The sequence below is a fragment of the Lupinus angustifolius genome, chromosome LG04 (assembly GCF_001865875.1).
Source record: "Lupinus angustifolius cultivar Tanjil chromosome LG04, LupAngTanjil_v1.0, whole genome shotgun sequence".
NCBI classification, from domain to species: Eukaryota; Viridiplantae; Streptophyta; class Magnoliopsida; order Fabales; family Fabaceae; genus Lupinus; species Lupinus angustifolius.
In genome coordinates this window covers 15,359,203-15,378,099 of record NC_032012.1, presented here as the reverse complement: position 1 = coordinate 15,378,099, position 18,897 = coordinate 15,359,203, and the positions used below count along the sequence as shown (strand labels likewise).

At 37.8% G+C, this 18,897-nt stretch overlaps 1 protein-coding gene across 4 annotated transcripts in view; it reads right to left on the bottom strand.

Moving 5' to 3' along the window:
• The window catches only part of LOC109345981, a 17,011-nt gene extending 1,331 nt beyond the window's left edge, over positions 1 to 15,680 (bottom strand). Inside the window, exons 1-12 of one of the 4 annotated variants that reach the window (XR_002107460.1) lie at positions 15,117 to 15,678; positions 14,134 to 14,206; positions 13,899 to 14,029; positions 13,350 to 13,751; positions 11,989 to 13,253; positions 11,098 to 11,504; positions 9,190 to 10,985; positions 8,947 to 9,107; positions 8,542 to 8,702; positions 7,571 to 7,731; positions 6,230 to 7,083; positions 5,679 to 5,764 (exon numbers count right to left, since the gene is read on the bottom strand). Coding sequence is in view for 3 of the 4 variants with exons in the window: in XM_019585303.1 (XP_019440848.1) it covers positions 6,889 to 7,083; positions 7,571 to 7,731; positions 8,542 to 8,702; positions 8,947 to 9,107; positions 9,190 to 10,985; positions 11,098 to 11,504; positions 11,989 to 13,253; positions 13,350 to 13,751; positions 13,899 to 14,029; positions 14,134 to 14,206; positions 15,117 to 15,302 (4,938 nt within the window). In the remaining variant the exon portion in view is untranslated. Of the gene's footprint in view, positions 1 to 5,678; positions 5,765 to 6,218; positions 7,084 to 7,570; positions 7,732 to 8,541; positions 8,707 to 8,946; positions 9,108 to 9,189; positions 10,986 to 11,097; positions 11,505 to 11,988; positions 13,254 to 13,349; positions 13,752 to 13,898; positions 14,030 to 14,133; positions 14,207 to 15,116 lie in introns of those variants that run through there. The other 3 variants (XM_019585303.1, XM_019585304.1, XM_019585305.1) reach the window with 3 other exon arrangements.

Sequence of the window (18,897 nt, the reverse complement as noted above, 5' to 3'; positions counted from 1 at the left end):
TTTGATAGGAATAGAAGAATGAGGAGCAGCAGGTTTGAGATGTAGACCAAGATGAAGAGTGCCTTGTAGATATCTTAGGATCCTCTTGACAGCAACCCAATGTTGTTCCAGAGGATTGCTCATGAATTGACATACCCTGTTAACACTATAAGCCAAGTCAGGTCTTGTAATAGTGGCATATTGAAGAGCTCCAACTATTGACCTGTACATGGTAGGGTTATCAAAGGCTCTTGAGTCTGTTTTGGTGAGCCTACAAGTGGTTGCCATAAGGGTGAGACTAGGCTTGGCAGATTCCATAGAAGCTTTGTTGAGCAGGTCTCTGATGTATTTAGTTTGAGTGAGAAACAGAGTACCATCCCTGACATGTTTAACTTCAATGCCCAGAAAATAGTCCAAGTTACCTAGTTTCTTAAGAGCAAAGGCAGTGCTGAGTTTGTCCACAAGGGCAGATATTTTTAAGGTTGAAGAACCAGTGATGATTATGTCATCAACATAGACTAGAACAAACAGTTGATAGGTATTGGCGAGTGAGATAAATAGAGAATTATCACATTTGCTAGGCTGAAATCCTAAATGAAGGAGAGTGCTCTTGAATTTCTCAAACCATTGCCTAGGAGCTTGTTTGAGACCATATAAGGCCTTGTGTAACCTGCACACAGTGTTGTTGTCACCATTATGAAAACCAATAGGTTGAGTCATATATACCTCCTCATGAAGAGCACCATTTAGAAAAGCATTGTTGATGTCTAGTTGTTGAATGGACCAACCATAAGTGACAGCCAAGGTGAGGAGAATTCTGATAGTGATAGGTTTGATGACAGGGGAAAATGTCTCATTGTAGTCAATTCCAGGAATTTGATGAAATCCCTTAGCAACAAGCCTGGCCTTGTACTTGGCAATGGAACCATCAGGATTTTCCTTAACCCTAAATACCCATTTGCACCCAATGGCCTTCTTATGAGGAGGTAAGGCACCTAGGGACCAAGTGCCTAGCTTTTGCAATGCATCAAACTCTTCCTGCATGGTTGCCTTCCAAACTGGATTGAGAAGAGCCTCTTTGGGAGTAGAGGGTTCTGTGTGAGCCAAGAAGAGGCTTGCAAGACTGGGTAAAATAGACTTACTGGTGCCATCCTTGGATCTGTTGTCATAGGATGAGAGGGAGGAGGTGGAGGTAGAGAAGTAAAGGAGGAAGGACTGGATACAGTGGGTGAGGGTAAGTCAAAGGAGGATGAAGTAACAGGGTTGTGACTAGAGTGTGTAAATTCAGTAGTAGGGTGTAGGGTAGGTGATAAGGGAGGATTAGGTTGGGTATATGAGGTTACTGAATGAGTAGGATTTGATGCTAATTGAGTAGGATGTATTGGTGCAAGGTTGGTAGGAGAGGTATGGATGTGGTTAGGTAAATGAGTTAGAGAGGGGGACAAATGATCTGTGATGTTGGGAGAGCCAAGTATGGAACTGTTTTTGAAGGGAAAAGCTGATTCATTGAATTTAACATCCTTGGAGATGTATAATCTTCCATCCTTGGATAGACATTTGTATCCTTTGTGCATAGATGAATACCCTAAGAAGGTACATTCAGTTGTCTTGTAGTCAAGCTTATGAGTGTTGTATGGTCTGAGTAGTGGGAAACAAGCACATCCAAAGACTCTCAAAGCTGTATAATCTGGAGCAGATCCAAATAGGTGGAAGTGAGGTGATTTATTGTTGAGGGTGGCAGAGGGTAGTTTGTTGATGAGGTACACAGCTGTAGTGAAGGCATATTCCTAGAATGATTGAGGTAGGCCAGCATGAGCTAATAGAGTCAGGCCTGTTTCAACTATGTGTCTGTGTTTTCTTTCCACTGTACCCTGTTGATGATGAGTGTGGGGGCAGGACAATCTGTGGAGGATGCCTAGGGTGGATAGGTAGTTAGTGAATGGTCTGAATTCTCCCCCTCCATCAGTTTGAACAGCCTTGATGTGTTTGTTAAACTGAGTGAAAACTAGTTTGGTAAAATTTTTGAAGATGGTAAGGGTTTCAGATTTTTGTTTAAGTAAAAATATCCAAGTATGTTTGGTTTTGGCATCTACAATAGAGAGATAGTATTTAAAATCCCAGACTCAGAGATTACTGGTGAGGGACCCCATAGGTCTAAGTAAAGTAAGTCAAAAGCATTAGAGTAAGTGGTGATGGAGGTAGGAGAGTGAAGTCTATGAGACTTGCCATAACAACATGCATTGCAAAAATTAGGAACAGTTTTATTTGAATGAGAAATATTACAAGTAGAAAGGACAGCGTTTACAACAAAGGTGTGAGCATGTCCTAAACGACAATGCCACAAGAAATCAGTAGAAAAATGCCTAGAAGTAGGACTATCTAATACAGAGGACTTGAACTGTCCAGTTGGAGTAGGAATTGAGGCACAGCAGGCTGTCTTTTTTGGAAACAGGTTCTGGAAGGCATAGAGACCTTCAGAGGTAAGGGAGCCTTTGAGGAGAATAGTGTTAGAACCCTGTGATTTGACAAAACAGTGATTAGGGTGAAACTCAAAATAACAGTTATTATCTTTAGCAAATTGGGAGACATTGATTAGGTTTTTAGTAATAGTAGACACAAGAAGAAGTTTATGTAAAGATAAAGACAGTTGAGGGTGTAAGGGGGAGGGGAAAGTGCTTGTTCCACTGCAAGAAATAGGTTCTTTTGTGCCATTACCCATGTAAAGATGTTCAGGTCCAAACTGTTCTGTTGTTTGGTGAACCAGAGTAGGATCTGAGGTGATGTGGTTGGTGGCACCTGAATCTGGAAATCATAAAGAGTGCTTAGTGTCTGATGCTCCAGTGCTGACATTCATAGCATAGGGTGGGTAGGTTGAATTGTGAGGATGAGGAGGCCCAGGGAATGTGTAGCGAGGCATAGTTGGTTTAAGATTAGGCATAGGAGTGTGGTAGTAGGGGTAATATGGTGTGGTATTAGGAGAGTAATTTTGGCCATTGTGGGAAGTGGTGGGTCTGTAGGAATTGTGGCCAGGTCTTGGTCCTTTGGATAAGTGAGAGGGAGGGTAGGAATAGGGATAGGCAGGGTAAGGGTTGGGGATGTTGTAGGGTGCAAAATAGCACCAAGCTATATCATGACCAGGTCTGTTGCAGTGAGTACAGAAGAAGCTACTGCCAAACCCATTTGGGTTTCTTGAACCTCTACTGAATCTTGTGAATCTTCTGTTGGAACAAGAAGAAGTTTATGTAAAGATAAAGACAAATGAGGGTGTAAAGGGGAGGGGAAAGTGCTTGTTCCACTGCAAGAAATAGGTTCTTTTGTGCCATTACTCATGTAAAGATGTTCAGGTCCAAACTGTTCTGCTGGTTGGTGGCACCTGAATCTGGAAACCATAAAGAGTGCTTAGTATCTGATGCTCCAGTGCTGACATTCATAGCATAGGGTGGGTAGGTTGATATGTGAGGATGATGAGGCCCAGGGAATGTGTAAGGAGGCATAGTTGGTCTAAGAGACATATAGTCTATATGTTCAGCAGTTGAGATAGGTGTACCAATAGAGGCTAGAGAGTCAGTGATGCATTTGATGCTTGAGAGGTATTCTGAGATGGTGTTGTTGCCTTGAGAAATGTTGTGCAGTTGAGCCCTTAGTTGTCTGCTTCTAGCCTTTGTGTGTGCATTGCAAAAAGAGTGAAGTTCATCCCATAATTGAGTGGATGAGATGCAGCCAATGACTCTTGTGTGAAGAGATTCAGAGATGGAATTAAGAATCCAAGCAAACACAGTCTGGTCTTGTTCCTCCCAGCTGAGATAAGAGGGGTTAATGTGATGGTGAGTGCAGTCAAATTCAGATAGGTATTTTGGTGGAATTTCAGTAGGATGAATGAATCTAATGGCCCTGTTTGACTTGAGAACAGAGACCATGAATTGGCACCAAGTGAGGTAGTTTTTCTCACTAAGTTTGGTAGAGGGAATAGGAAGAGAGAGAGAAGGAGAAACTGTTCGAATTGGAGGAGCAAAGGAATGGGAGGGTGGTGGTGATGAAGGATCAGTGGCAGTGGCCATAAGGGCGATTGATACCATGTAAAAAGATAAAAAGATGAATATACTTCAAAACTTTATTGATGAAATATTTGATTGATTACAAAGGAGAAGGCTTATCTCTTTAAATAAGAGATAGCAAAACAGAAAGAGGAAATCAGTAACTAACATAAGTTAGTTACTGAAATAACAACCTAACAACTAATTAGGCATGTGATTAATTGGGTTATTGAGCATGTGACTAATAACCCAATTTACTCAGCATAGAAAATATAAGAATAACTAATTGTTATTCTCTAATAGTAACCAAATGAGTTGTACAAGGCTATGTTTAGTTCTTGTAATTGGATACCGGGTTACACATATGATTGACAATTTTGACATAGATCCTTGCAATAAACATTGGTAAATTTGTCCCATGCTCTTACTGTGAGAATAAGATTTGATGGGGATGTATCAGAGACAGAATAAAAATCTACACAGATTTTTCATTGATTTGAAAAAAAAGTCTTATGATAGGATACCAAGACTCCAAGTTTTGGTCTTGGGGAAAGTTCAGAGAAAAAATTGTTCACATATTATTTGAACAATTAAAAGATGGCTTAAGCTATATCCCAGAGCCGATGCCACAAGATATGCTTTTTGCAGATGATATAGTCCTAGTGGAAAAGTCGATAGATGGAAAAAAATAAAAACTAGATCCGCGGAGACAAACTTTGAAAGGGCAAAACTTTCAATTATATAGAAGTAAAATGAAGTGAATGGAATATAAGTTTAGCAAGAAGCACACCCTGAAAACTAGCTTAGAGATGAAAAATTAGAGATCATATCATGCCATATATCACCAAGTTTAGGTCTTTTAGATTTATCATATGAAATGAAGTAAACCATATGATTCAACTTGGATGGATGAAATGGAGAATCACAAGTGTTATTTGTGAAAGGAAAAGTACCTCTGAAGTTTAAAGGACAGTTTTACCACACAAGTATAAGATGTACACTATTGCATGGTGCTAAATATTGGACAATGAAAAGGCAACAAAAACAGAAGTTCAGTGTGGCCGAAATGAGGGTAAAATCTATCCTAGTTGGTTTAGACATGTGAAGAGAAGACCATTAGAAGCCCCAGTGAAAAAGAGTAGATATAGAGGATAGCATAGATTGAGGTTGATCAAGAAAATACATGGTTTATGACGAAACACAATTGAATCATATGATCCATATAGCCGAAACCACCTAAAAGCGAGAAGACTTTAGTGCTTAATGCCTCATAAGGTTACTATCTAACTTATATTTAGAGGCACTTCAGAGCAAGAAACTAAATCAATCTTCCTAGATCAGCTTCTGCAGCTGAGGCATGTGGCACATGTGTAGGATTTGTATGCTTATCCTTAATTTTTCTAATCAGATTTTACTTCTATAATAGATAAGTTAAAAAATGTATTTTATGTTATCCTAAACAAACATAAATTGTCTACACAAGATGCATTTATAATTTTCAATATTGAAGTAATTATAATCATTTACATGAAATATTATAACACCTTTTGTGTTTACATAAAATCTCCCCTAGCATTGCACAAGTAAAATTACTAGTTTAACAGTAATATGATGAAATGCCACTGCTCAAAAGATGAAATGCCACTGCTCAAAAGTACAACATACCTGTCAGATTCTGCACAAGGCAGCAACCAGCTAGAACTGTCTCTTACCTTGCTTCTATAATGTTTATTTACACGTCCATTGTGTTCCTACGGGAAAAAAAAATAAGAGAGATGAAATGCAATCAAGAGTTGAGAGGTACATTGACAAACATAGTTTCACATTTACCAAGAGTACTTCTATACCTCTAACTTGACATATAAATTATGTAAAAGGCGGCTCAGTGCACGAGGCTTCTACTTAGTAGGGTTTGGGAAGGGTAGATGTATGCAACCTTACCCCCACAAGCAGAGAGACTGTTTCCAGGATTTGAACTTGTGACCTCATCGTCACTAAGTGGTAACCTTACCATTGCGTCAAACTCACCTCTTACGACATAAATTACTTACTCTTCAAAAAAATGAAATGTTGCTGTCCCCCCTCCCCCATGTTCTGTTATCTGCTAGTTCTCTATCAACAACAAAACAAGAAAAGAATATAGTCCTACCACTAATCTCAAATTTTACAAGACAACCTGCATATAAGTGAAACTTCAAATGTGAAAAAAAATTTACCATTGATAAATAACAGCAGCATGAGGACATGCATCTACCTTTACAAGGAAAGCATGCAAGCTCATTATTACAAAGAATGAAAGGCACATCAACTCTTTTTGAATCACCTTCCCATAAACAATCACGGTCAATGCAAAGCCCAGAACTCCCTTTGTCCAACAGTTACAACATTACATATTTACAGACTCATAAAATAATAATCCCCACAGAATAAGAAAGGAACAAGAGATAGCAATTGATTTCGAACTTCTAAGTCCATCCATATCGACCTATAATATCTTCGGTGTATAATCTTGATGCAGCATCATTACCAAAGTAGCTCAAAATCTCCTTTACTGAAGTTGCCTTCTGAATCACGAGCTTTCACAATGTCTCAAGGTTTGCTAAAGCTTCCGTTCTTGTGTACAACCGAAATCAACTAAGTTCCCCTGACTGTAAACTGGAACTTCCAGTTCACTCTGAATGGCAAACACATATATGCAGACAGACAATACTAGCTTCACAAGTTTCAGGACTGGCTAGGATAATCAACATGATAAACCGTGCCCTTCGTAATTGGGTTTAAACCACCATCATTCTGTCAGGATGGAGAGTTTTAACATGACCGAGAAACACATTCCTTTCACGGGGTAGAATCATCCCATGATTGATTGGACCATTCAACGATTCATGGCCTCCACAGCAAGCCGTACCAGACGTAGTAATCCCTCCACGTCTTGAAAGCTAAAATCAAGAGCCTTCTTGATAGAAGAGACACCATCTGCATGTTTGTTCACACCTGAGCTTGAATTAGCAGCTGCAAAAGCATTACGTGACCTCCTTGAGGCATCCATGGCAAAGTTCATTTCCTGAGCCTGCAATAGAATCAATTGATACATGTCATATCTGCCAATACTGACATGCAACCAAAATAAGACAGTCAACAAAGAATATAAGCTAGCATTTCAGTTATTAGTATGCAGGCTTCACTTTTGGTTGGACTCATCGCTGTTGCCAGCAAGGCTATTAAAAATTACAAGTTAGATCATAAGAGCATATGTTGATACGATTAGAAAATGCTCTACGAATTTGAATCAGGTATAGAATTGGAACCAAATGGGTCACTATAGGATGTTACCAGATTTTTTATTTGAAGACTTTTGAATCCTGGACAATTTGAGCAAACAATAAAGTCCACAATATTGGTCCAATTTTTTTCTGCCCAGAATTTCAGATTAGTCTTAAGTAAATTTTATATATGCCTTCTCCTTCATTATGATTTCTATGGCTACTCTCTCCCACCACACGAGGAAGGGGATGACTTTTATTACGACTATTTTGTGAGAAGAACTATATACTTACAAAAGTGAGCAATCGCACAAAATTGGGATGATTTCGTGCAGCAATTATATGGTTTCCAGCAACTTGGGGCGAATTGACAGTCTTGGCTAAGGAAAGCTTGTCAGCTGCTGTAGAGTTGTTGACATTGTCAACATCAGAGGCAGATGAAGAAGGAGACTCGCCTGTAAAATGAAACGAAGTTGAAAAAAGATCAGATTTGTATCTACTCCCATTTCATCACAATCATAATTTCATGGTCGATGGCACTTCTAAGAAAGAGAAACAGTAGTTCGTTAACACAATGAAAGGAAAGCAATGTTTCTTCTTCCTCTTCTTATTTACTTCTCTTTCCCTCTAATTGATTCATTAAATCACACAAAACCAAAGAGATCGTAATCCATGATTCTACCATATATAAGTATATAACTCTTGAAAGACAATCTATTATAATCAGGGAGGGACAAGCATAATGCTGATCCCCCTTCTCTTCAGTATATCTTCAAAAATAATAGTATACATGCGATCTTTTTTATAAAAATATCTTACACAAATATTTGCTACATTTACATATATGCTCCCCCCCTTGATGTGTTCCTATATCTATCCCTGTTTATAAATTATAATGCACTTAAAATGGTGGATTTTCTACAAATATATCAGAATGTTTTATGTTTATGATGGGATTGGTAGGATGTCAATCACAAATTCAAATGGAAGGTAAGGACTTCAACAACAACCAAGCCTTAACCCACTAGGCGGAGTCAGCTACAAGGATCGAACAACGCCATAACGCTCTTTCATATTTCATGTTCATTGACAAAAACATTTATCGCTAAACCTTTCCTAATTGTTTCACCTATCGTTTTTATTAGCCTCCCTCTTCCTCTGGGAATCGGGATAACCTCCACTAGATCTACTCTAGGTATGGACTTCAGAAAGAAAGAATTATTGCATCATGCAAAGACTAAAACTTGAGAAACAAAATTAATTACCAAGAGGAACCATTTGCAGAGCTGCCTGCAACTCATGCCGATCTCTGCTTGCCCGAGGGTGTGAAGAATATATTACCCTCATATATGCCACCTCCGTGCACTTGTAGGCTAGAGCAGCTAAAGCCATGTCTTTTGATTTCTCATATTCATGGGCACAGAACCTATCAAATGGAAAATATCAAGCTGTTGCTACCAGTAAAATCATAAAGGCCTACAATATACAATGTAAAATCAACCTACAGAAATAACTGAAGCAAAGTATAGTGATGGGGTTTGGAGACATGTTTGCAACCTAAGAACAGTAAATAAAGGGGGAGATGTTTATGCATTGAAATTAAGGGAAGACAATATAATTATCTCTAAAACAAGTTAAATCATGATGACGAAGAAAGATCGTTGCCTCACTCGCACAATTTTGCTGTGCTACTATACATTTGCCTTGATCGAAACATCTCATCATGTTTAGCATTATCATTGTTGCCAGATTCTAACAGAGAGGCTCCATGAAGAAACTTGAGGGCTGCTTGGAAGTAAAGACTAGTGCTCTCAACAGTGGATCCAGAATTCTGTATGATCAACCCAAAAATTGTAAAGTAGGCACCAAGAATAGCAAAAACATGATATTGTAAAAGGGACAATATAGAAAACCTTAAGACGATCAGCCAGATGCTTGAGATCTTTTGCTTCTTTAACAGCATTGTTAGCAGCATGGCTGTAAGAATCCCTTCTCATTGGACTAGGGGCATCGATCTCCTTGGACCTATGTCCATTAAGTGCGGAATTTCTTGAACCGACTTGCTGAGTTCCATTTTGATGATCAGCCTTTTTTGGTGGCTTTTTCTGGAGCTTTGACACGTCATCCACTTTGGAAGGATCAACTTCCATGTCTCCACTTCCTTTATGGAAATCAACCACCGGTTGTGGGAAACGACCAAAGGTCTCAGCTTGAGCTCCTCCGGAGGGCAACAATGATAAAGACTTCCCTTTTCCAAGTACTTCCATATCAGATCTTTCTGGGAGAGATCTCTTAGAAGACCTTTCAGTATCACAGTCTGGCAACTGATGATGACTACGAGCATGTGATGCCTCCTGTTTGCATATGGCATTTATACTAACTTCTTCAAAGTACTGCCCTCCATTTAAATGATTCTCTTTTTTCCTACTTTCACTTTTTCCTGTATAATCTTTCTTCCCAACATGGATATTATCACTTTGGTCGGGCATGAACCCAAATTTCTCCTGCAGATTAACTTTGCCATCCTTATGTTTTTCCTCACGTAGTGGAGACTGATCTTGCAGCTGAATAGATGAAACAGTATTATTCTTGAGACCTGATTCTATGCCACTCTTCCTTGTACGAGACACATCATCAGGCCTATCTTCTCCTAGATCCTTAATCTGCTGCTCTGTTCCAGGATATTTCCCATCTTCGGCTATATTGTCCACACCACCATTGGTACAGTGGCTGGCTGTTTGAGCTTTGGGTTTAGAATCTGACATATTAACACCGTTGTTATGAAAATTGGACCTATGGGCCATGGTGAAATATTTGTCCTTAGCTGTTCCAGATCGATCACTCCCACCATCATCTTCACCATTTGAGCAACTTCTTGGACTGTCCAAAGCAGCAGTATCATGAAAATCATCTTTCCCTGGAAGTTCCCTGTTTGTAAACTTTTCAGTACTTAAAATTCTCATAGGCGATGAAGAAACCGATTCCACGGGTGAGCTTTTCAATTCCTGAAAGCTGGCTTTGGTTTTATGTGAACCAGAAACCTTAGAAGAGCTTGAAGTGGCGACAACAGAAGCCTGTACAGACCCCAAGTCCCTTTTTAAACAGTCCATGCCATCCATGCTATGTTGTGACAGAGTGCTTGCAGGATTTCGCCCGAATTCCTGGTTCCTTGTCTCACGGACTTTTTTGTCATTTCTACCACTGCCTTTACTGGCACTTGATTCTCTACCTTCAGATTTAGAATTTCTTACCTTCTTTTCCTTCCTAGAATCACTGAACTCCTGCACAGAAATCCTGTTATCCTGTTGGTAAGGATTACCAGTGCTACAAGTTTGAGCATCCTGATAATCCTTCAATTTCCTCTTTTTAATACCAACAGAGTTATAGTTCCCCAAATCCAGGGATCTCTCATCCAAGGAACTCTGACCCTTACCTTTTGTGTTTTCAGCAGAAACTCGCAGCCTTTCTTTTCCCAATTTGGATTCCCTCGAAGAGGAGCGTTCTTTATGTCTAGGTCGATCTTTGCTAACCGAGGAAGTTGGAAAACTGTTACTCGAGCTATGACCCGCCTTTCTAGAGGACCCTCTCTGTTCTGCATACCACTCTTCATCAGTAGAGTGCACCGTGTCACTCCTATCTTTCTTGGACGGCCTAGAACAATCTTGATCCAGGCCCCTCTTGCTTTTCACCTTCATATTCTTTATATCGCCTGCAACACATTTTGAGATATGAACGTTATAGAAATCTAATAGGTCTTCAAACATCGTAATATTATTTATATACTGAGTTGATAAGCAAAAAGAACCTGTGGTTAGAATTACCTTCATCAGAATTTTTCTCCAGCATCCTCTGTTTATTCTTGTGTTTCTCCCCTGGAACATTACCCTCGCTCACAGCAGGAGATTTGTTTACATCATTTAAGCTCTTACTTTTAACTGATGACTGCAAATTTTTCTTTATTGCAGATGGCAATGGAGAAAAACTGTCTTTATTTGCGGAATTTGATATATCTTTCACAACTTTTTTCTTCCCTCCAGGCACTGCATGCTGGTCATTGTTTAGCTGGTGCTGGTCAGAATGCTGGACAGTTGCCACAGTTCCTCCAACTGTAACGTTTCCAGAGACATTCTGCAGATTTCTTTGACTTTCAGGAGGAGGCCCTTGGTACAGTGCAATAAGTGCTTTTGTGGTTTCATCCTCACTAAAACTACATCGATTCATGTCAGACCTGCACATTTGCACATAGTTAATTTGGTGTAGAAACATTCAAGTAATTACCTTAATCTGTCATTCAACATAATCAACATATGTAGTTCTCATTATATATAATCCAAGTAATTTAATTTCCTTAATACTCCTTTTCTGGTTACGTAAGAGGTGCCAGCACTTGAGATACTCTTAATATTAGAAAAAGAAACTAAGGCAGGGATTCTTTTGTCACATACCAATTTCATTTCCCCCAACGTTTTCGTTTCACCCCCAAAAAAAATACCTAAAGCATTATGAATCTTTTTCCTCAAATATTCAATTATGTAGTGTCTGTGTCCTACCAATTTTACAATTTAGTGTGTATGTGTTTCATCGCTCTGACATGGGCACACCCCAATATTAAAGACGGGCCAGTTTCAATTGAGCTATAAGCTCGTTGGTGCTTAGTACTCTAGTTATGGTCAAATATATTTACAATATTTAAACACTATATTAGAACTTACAGCCAATTAAGCATACTACACAGCCACTTTTCAGGTAGGTTGTCCGGATTTGTGCCAACAGGAAGAAGACGCCATTTATGACACCTGTCACACTGTACCCAATTCTCTTCTATCACAACAGGTGGCATCATTGCAGGAACCCCATTTCCCATCACAGCATCAGTAACATGTGCATTTCCAGTGCACCGGACATTTTCAGCTGTTAATGGCTTATCAACTTTCTTTCCACCCGATCTCCCCTTTGCTCCACAATTAATTGTAGGCGTCTTCTTCTCCACCTCAGATTCCTTCAATTTATCCTCATATGGGGTGTCCAGTGAATCCTTTCTGTCCTCTTCTTCCAACTTTCCAAAGATATCTCTATATGTATCTCTAGCCTTTTCAACACCCTTTTGTACTTTGATATCTTCAGTTTCCTGATTTGAGGTAGAACTATCTTCAGAACTCTTTTTTGCTTTAGGAATCAAAGAGGTTCCAACCGACAAGTTTTCTTTTTCCCTCTCCGCAACAATGGTGCCATGACTTCCCTTTGACTTCTTTTTCCCCCCAGGAAACGGATGTTCTTTCACTGGTAATGTCACATTGTCTTGTTCACTCAAGCTACCTCTTTCATAAGCCTTCTCAAAAGGCTCTATACATCCAGTGTTCGGTGCTGTTCTAACTTTGGAAACATTATATTCAGCTATTATTGAGTCACAAGTTTTATCTCCTTGAGAGTTGTCTTTCACTGTACTAAATGATATGTCATCAAGAGAAACCTTATCTCTCATAACTTTTCTTACTGAGCCTCCCTTTTTCCTCTCAGCAAAACCATTCACTTCGGTATATGTTGAATCCAACTGTTCCTTTTGTGCCTGATCAGAGAAGGTTTTCTCCCTCACCATACTCTTGTTGGCTTCCTTCAATGAATCACATGTCCCATCCACAGACTTTGCTGGGTCGTCACTGAAAGAACATGCACTGTATAGAAGTGCCTCTGTAGTCGGTGCATCTCTACCTTGTTCCTTCCTTGACAAAACTCCAATATCGTTTAGTGTATTCTTCTTAGATCCATGACTCTCCGAAGACTTCACTTTCTTCCCCCCTGACAATTTTCTGTCACCTTTTACAGTATTAGATTCATGTAGTAGCACTCCAGAACTTTCTGGCTCACCCATACGAACAGGACTAGGAAAGCTAACTCTGGCACGCGTTTCCTTTGCAGTTAGTTCAATGAAATCATTGGGCAGAGGCGACAACAACAGCATAGGGTGGTCTATCATAGTCTGTTCCAAGACACCATTAAAGAAACTTTTAATCTCATCAAGCAGAATGTGAAAAAAAAAAATAAGGGACAATAAAATTCCAGGTAGATAATTCACCTCAAGGATACTGATTGGAGATTCAAAGGGAGCACCTTGAGGACCACAGGAAATTCCTTCACTTTCTGATGGGCTTTCATCCGGTGATGATGATGGTGACACATCAAGACCAAGTCCACTGTATATTGAAGCATTTTTCCGAGTCGGCAAATTGTCAGGACCCATTTTGATTCGTACCTTCAGTGTCTTCTGGTCTGATACGGTAGTAGCTTTAATTTTTTGAGGTTTAGACTTAGAATTGAATGCCTCATCACTAGTAGTTCCCATCCATTTTCCTCGATCAATTCCCTCATGAACAGAGGGTGCCTTAACTGAGGGCAACCTTGAGGAGGTGGCAGAACCTGGGCCAAGTCTCGATGACTGAGTTCCATTTGAAAATTGTGCAGCATCCCCTTGACCGCCCTGTATAGTACAATATTAATTTGAAGTAAATCAAAAGTGGAAGATAACATAAGGGCTAGTCATAAAACCTTGTATATAATCATTAAGTCAATTTAATAAAGAAAGTATCATGGAGACACGTGGCCCATGTTATTATAACAAATGTACCTCTTGTTGAACGTTATTAGGAGATCTCAGCGTATTTTGACCACGAAATTTTTGTGGAGTACTTGGTTGAGACCAAAAGGGAGAGCGCTGATAAGTAGGCAAAAAGGATCCATAACCACCAAATTTTGCCCCTGTAATGATGAATTGTTTCTCAATATTATTTGAAAAAGAAACTCTATTATGTAGGCCTATACTAGATGAAACATGGTTCTAATTCTAACAAGTTAAAACTTACCAAGATTCTCTGCAGATACCCCACCTTCAAAATCTTTCTGAAAGTGTCCCAGAACATCTTGAAGTTTTTCATCCTTAGAAAAACAAAACTCCAAAAGTAAATCATAGCAAGAAAAGAAAAAAGAAGAAGTGACTGAAAAACAAAAGGGCTTAAATCTGATTGACAAAGTGGAAAAGATTTAATCATGTTGTTTTATAAGGAAACAAACAGTATCTCATAACACAATGACTTAACAACTTAGGATTTGTCAACTAGCCATTTATAAAAGTTGGTACAATTTCAATATTAACGAATTTTCGTCACTACACAGAACTTCCAAAATATGAGTTTTATGAAACGAACTGGTTAACAGATGTATTAAATGATGCCTCATAATTAAAAAGGAGAGTAAAGACAGAACAACTCCACTATCTCCGGGTGCGCAGTAGACATACTTAAATATATATATATATATATATATATATATATTGGTTTGTATGTATATATATAATTATATATTGGAAGGTAACGACATTCCAAAATGAAACTCAAGTAAAAGCACACAAATAATAGAAAATTCACTTCAACATGAAAGGAAAAAGGTACAAAAAAACAAAAGTAAAGGAAAAATCATTTATGCCGGCCAGCCCCATGCTGATTCAAACAGCAGTTTCATCAACATCTGATAAGGCGGGTTGACCAGAAATATCTTAAATAACCACACATCAAATTGAGATCACAAACAAAGGTAGCAAAAATTTGAAATCATGTTTTAACATCGTCGAACTAAACCATACATCAAATCCATTCAAATCAAACCAAAATCTAAGTCAGCATCACTGTGCATCTCAAAAGCTCACAAATTATACCAAACCATGGAAAAACAAACTCAGGCCCTGGATCTAACATAGTAAAACAGATTCACACATCAATAATTCATAACATATAAAATAAACTAAAAAAACAAGTATAATAAAAAAGTCAAAACTTCTCAAAGCCCTTACAATGTATGAGAGGGCAACATCAGGATCAATAGTGGCATCAAAATCTTCATGATTCTGGTAAGAACATGCTTCACCTTCTTCAAGCTCAGATTCTACCATCTCTCCCTTATCTAACCCTAATCCTAAATCTAACCCTTTTCTAGCATCCCTATTACTTCTACTACCAACTCCAGCAGCAGAAATCATTCATAAAATTACCAAAAATAAATAAAAATTAAAAATCAATTCCTCCAACTTAAACCTCTACATTCAAAAACTCATATTCCAAATCCAATTCTCACTTTCTCTTCTCAGAATCAAAAACCCACCACACAAACAATTGAAACTATATAAAAATCACTACTTTATCAAATAATAATCACAAGCTCAAATTATTCAACAAAAAATCATAAACAATAACGTTAAATAATTGAATACAAAAAACAAATAGAAACTTGTTTTTGAATTATAGAAACTTCGAATGAAGTTTTTCTCCAGTGGGATAGATCGATGGATCAAAACAGAGTTTTTCTCTCTCTCTCTCTTTCTCTCTCTGGTTTTTGGTGAATGCAGTAGCAGCGTTTTTTTCCTTAATTATTTTTATTTTATTTAAATATTTTATTGTTAAAAGTTAATAACAATATTTTAATATCGGCAACAACTTGTATATATGTTTTTTCCACTTCAACCTTGTCTGAAAACTACCACAGCACCTAAACCCAAACGCTTTACCTTGGCGCGTGATACACCCATCGTTTTGATAGGTAAAAGTGTAGGTCATTTACAAATGATTTTTAAATCACTTCAATTAACTACTAAATTATTAAAATTATATCAATAGATTTTTTTGACTCAATAATCATTATATTATTAGAGTATAATATTGCTGCACTGACAGTGTAAAGAATTATACATCATCAGTGCATTATTCATCCTTCATTTGGATTATTTCTTTTTTTGAAAAGTCAAACATAATTGAAAATGAATGGTAGATAATACATTGTCAGTGTAAAAAACTCTTACACTGTATTATTAGAGTATAATATTATTAGAGTATAATATTGATGCACTGACAGTGTAAAGAATTATACTGCATTATTCACCCTTCATTTGGATTATTTCTTTTTTTGAAAAGTCAAACATAATTGAAAATGAATGGTAGATAATATATTGTCGGTGTAAAAAACTCTTACACTGTCAATGTATACATCTTTTTCTCATATTATTAACCACAAAATAAATTAGACATAAGATTTTATCATCCATATTTAAGATCTATAATTTTTTACTAACATTGAGTTTTATTTTCATAAAAGAAAAAGATATATATTAATGTTATAAGATTTTTTTACATTAATAATTATTGACTTCTGAATATAAGTAATATAATTTAATTGTAACTAATATGGTATTTATGTATAAATTTTTATACTGACAATAAATAAATATTACATTATTTATATAATAATAAGAAAGACATAAAAAACTATTTTAGGTATACATATACCGCCTATTATGTTTAATTGGCAACTAAATGGGTGTGAACTTGACTGTATAAAAAGCATGAGTTACTTTATGTATAGATGTTTGACTCATGCTTGTACATTTATACATAAATTTCATCATTCTCATATATATCATCTTATAAAAAGTGAGCGAGAGTTTAATGTCTTTGTACTCGCAATATGAAATATTTGTACTTTATAGTATATCATTCACAATTTATTATTGGTTAAAAGTGACCTAAATCAATAGTTGATAATGTAATGATTGTATAAAATAGTGTATAAATATTGAACGTATTTTTATGTTTTACTAAGTGTATCTCATCACCTACACTTATAACGTCCCAAAAATCGTTTCATATTTAATATATTTAGTCGCTTAGAAAAATGGGTAAATTTTTCTTTTCTTTTTTTTCTTTTATGTAACTTATAACTTACAAATCATTTTCACTTTTACCTTATTCCATTTTCAAGATGTCACATTTTCAAACCTTGCGGAAATAAAATTCTTAATACAATTCTTTTCTGAACATTTCTCATTCATAAAATTCCTGAATAAATACAAAATTGTTTACAGGGCGAAATCTAATCATCGCCACAAATGAAAAAACTGAAAAATACAAAGAAAATAATGTCGGGGCATTAACATTATAAAAAGTACCTCACACAGGTTCCTATCACAACAAAACAAAAGAGAAACCTCCTAAACCGGAGGTGCACTGGAAGTCTCGTTAGGGCCTTCCTCCACCCCCAATTCAGAAGAGACCTCAATGACCTCAACTGAATCTTCGATGTAGATAAGCTCTACATAGTCGTCGTTGTCTTCCTCCTCCCCCACTTCATCCGCTCCCCAATCCATTGAGGGGTCCAGGGTGTACCCCTTGGCATGGTCTCGTTTGTCTCTCTTGGCGTCGATCCTGATGATGAGTATCATGTTTGGGGCCAGATCCTAATAACTTCTGGTACACCTCGAGCTTCAGCCGGTACAGAAAGTTTGATGGTTGTAGGTCTTCGGTCGGACAAAGTGAATGATGCCTCCCGAACTGCGTAGTAAGATGGAAGATATAAAAATGAGCCATTACTTACCCAATCCAACTCCAGGTCGCAAGGACCTGTGTAAGTGTGTCGATTACCCTCAACACTCCATGTCCCCTCATGGGACATAGTGAAGCGATAACCTCGGATCAGTACTGATGGGTCCATCTGAACATGCATACAAGTACACCAAAAGAAAAGAGAGAGAGTAAAACATCTATGAAAAAATTGTCATCGACGTCGTTGAATTACACGAAATAATACACTAAGACAACACACGAGTGCAGATATATCATGTGATCATACAAGCATATAATAACGATGAATGAAGTATAAAACTCGAGAATTTAGAATCAATATCAAAGAATATCATGTATGCAATGTGATGCATGAGTCCATCATCCTTACTCCTTTATCCTCCCAATAACTATTCAGAAATAACCAAGAGTACAGTTCCCATAACAAGCCGATTTGATCACACTAAATTTTTTCCTCGCAAGGATATATGATTGATCTGTTCTAATGGAACTGTCCATTTTAGGATGGTGTCGTATCAAACACTTTCTGGGCATCCCTCTCATTGATCCAGATTGCAAATAGGGGTTGTCAAAGATCGTCTAGTTTGCGCTGTGAGCACTATCTGATCCAATAGAATACCTCATCCAGGAATACATGGGACTCGTCTCACCTAGACTCTCCCTCAAGACTTTGCTGACGAATCACCGCCATCATCGCCGTCCCTCTAAACATCTCGGGGCTTATTCGTCTCCCGACATTTCCTCTCCACTGCTTCATTTTTTACCATAGATATGCACCCTAACTGAAATTAGCAAATTATGTCTTTTAATCCGTCTTTTCTAGCGATATGCCCATCCTAAGACATCTCCCATCGAGAATGCTTCTAGTGGGTCCCGATCTTAACATATAAACAAAAAGAGAATAATTTCGACACCACTACAAACCATCGCTGAATTATCCTAGACGGCTCTCAAGCCAAGCCTCTTACGGTCAGACGATCTTGCTGCATGGGTACAACATAATAATTCTCAGCACCACTACAAACCATCGCTGAATCATCAGGGACGACTCCTCTAGCCAAGCCTCTTATGGTCAAACGATCTCGCTGCGTGGGCATAATATCACACCCTCGGGCCTCTCCTTTTAACAAAGCAATTCCTTAGTTTTATTACTTTCAAGAATTTCTTATAATTATTTACCTTTACAACTTCTTGATGGCAAACATGTCATTAGGCTCTCGTATA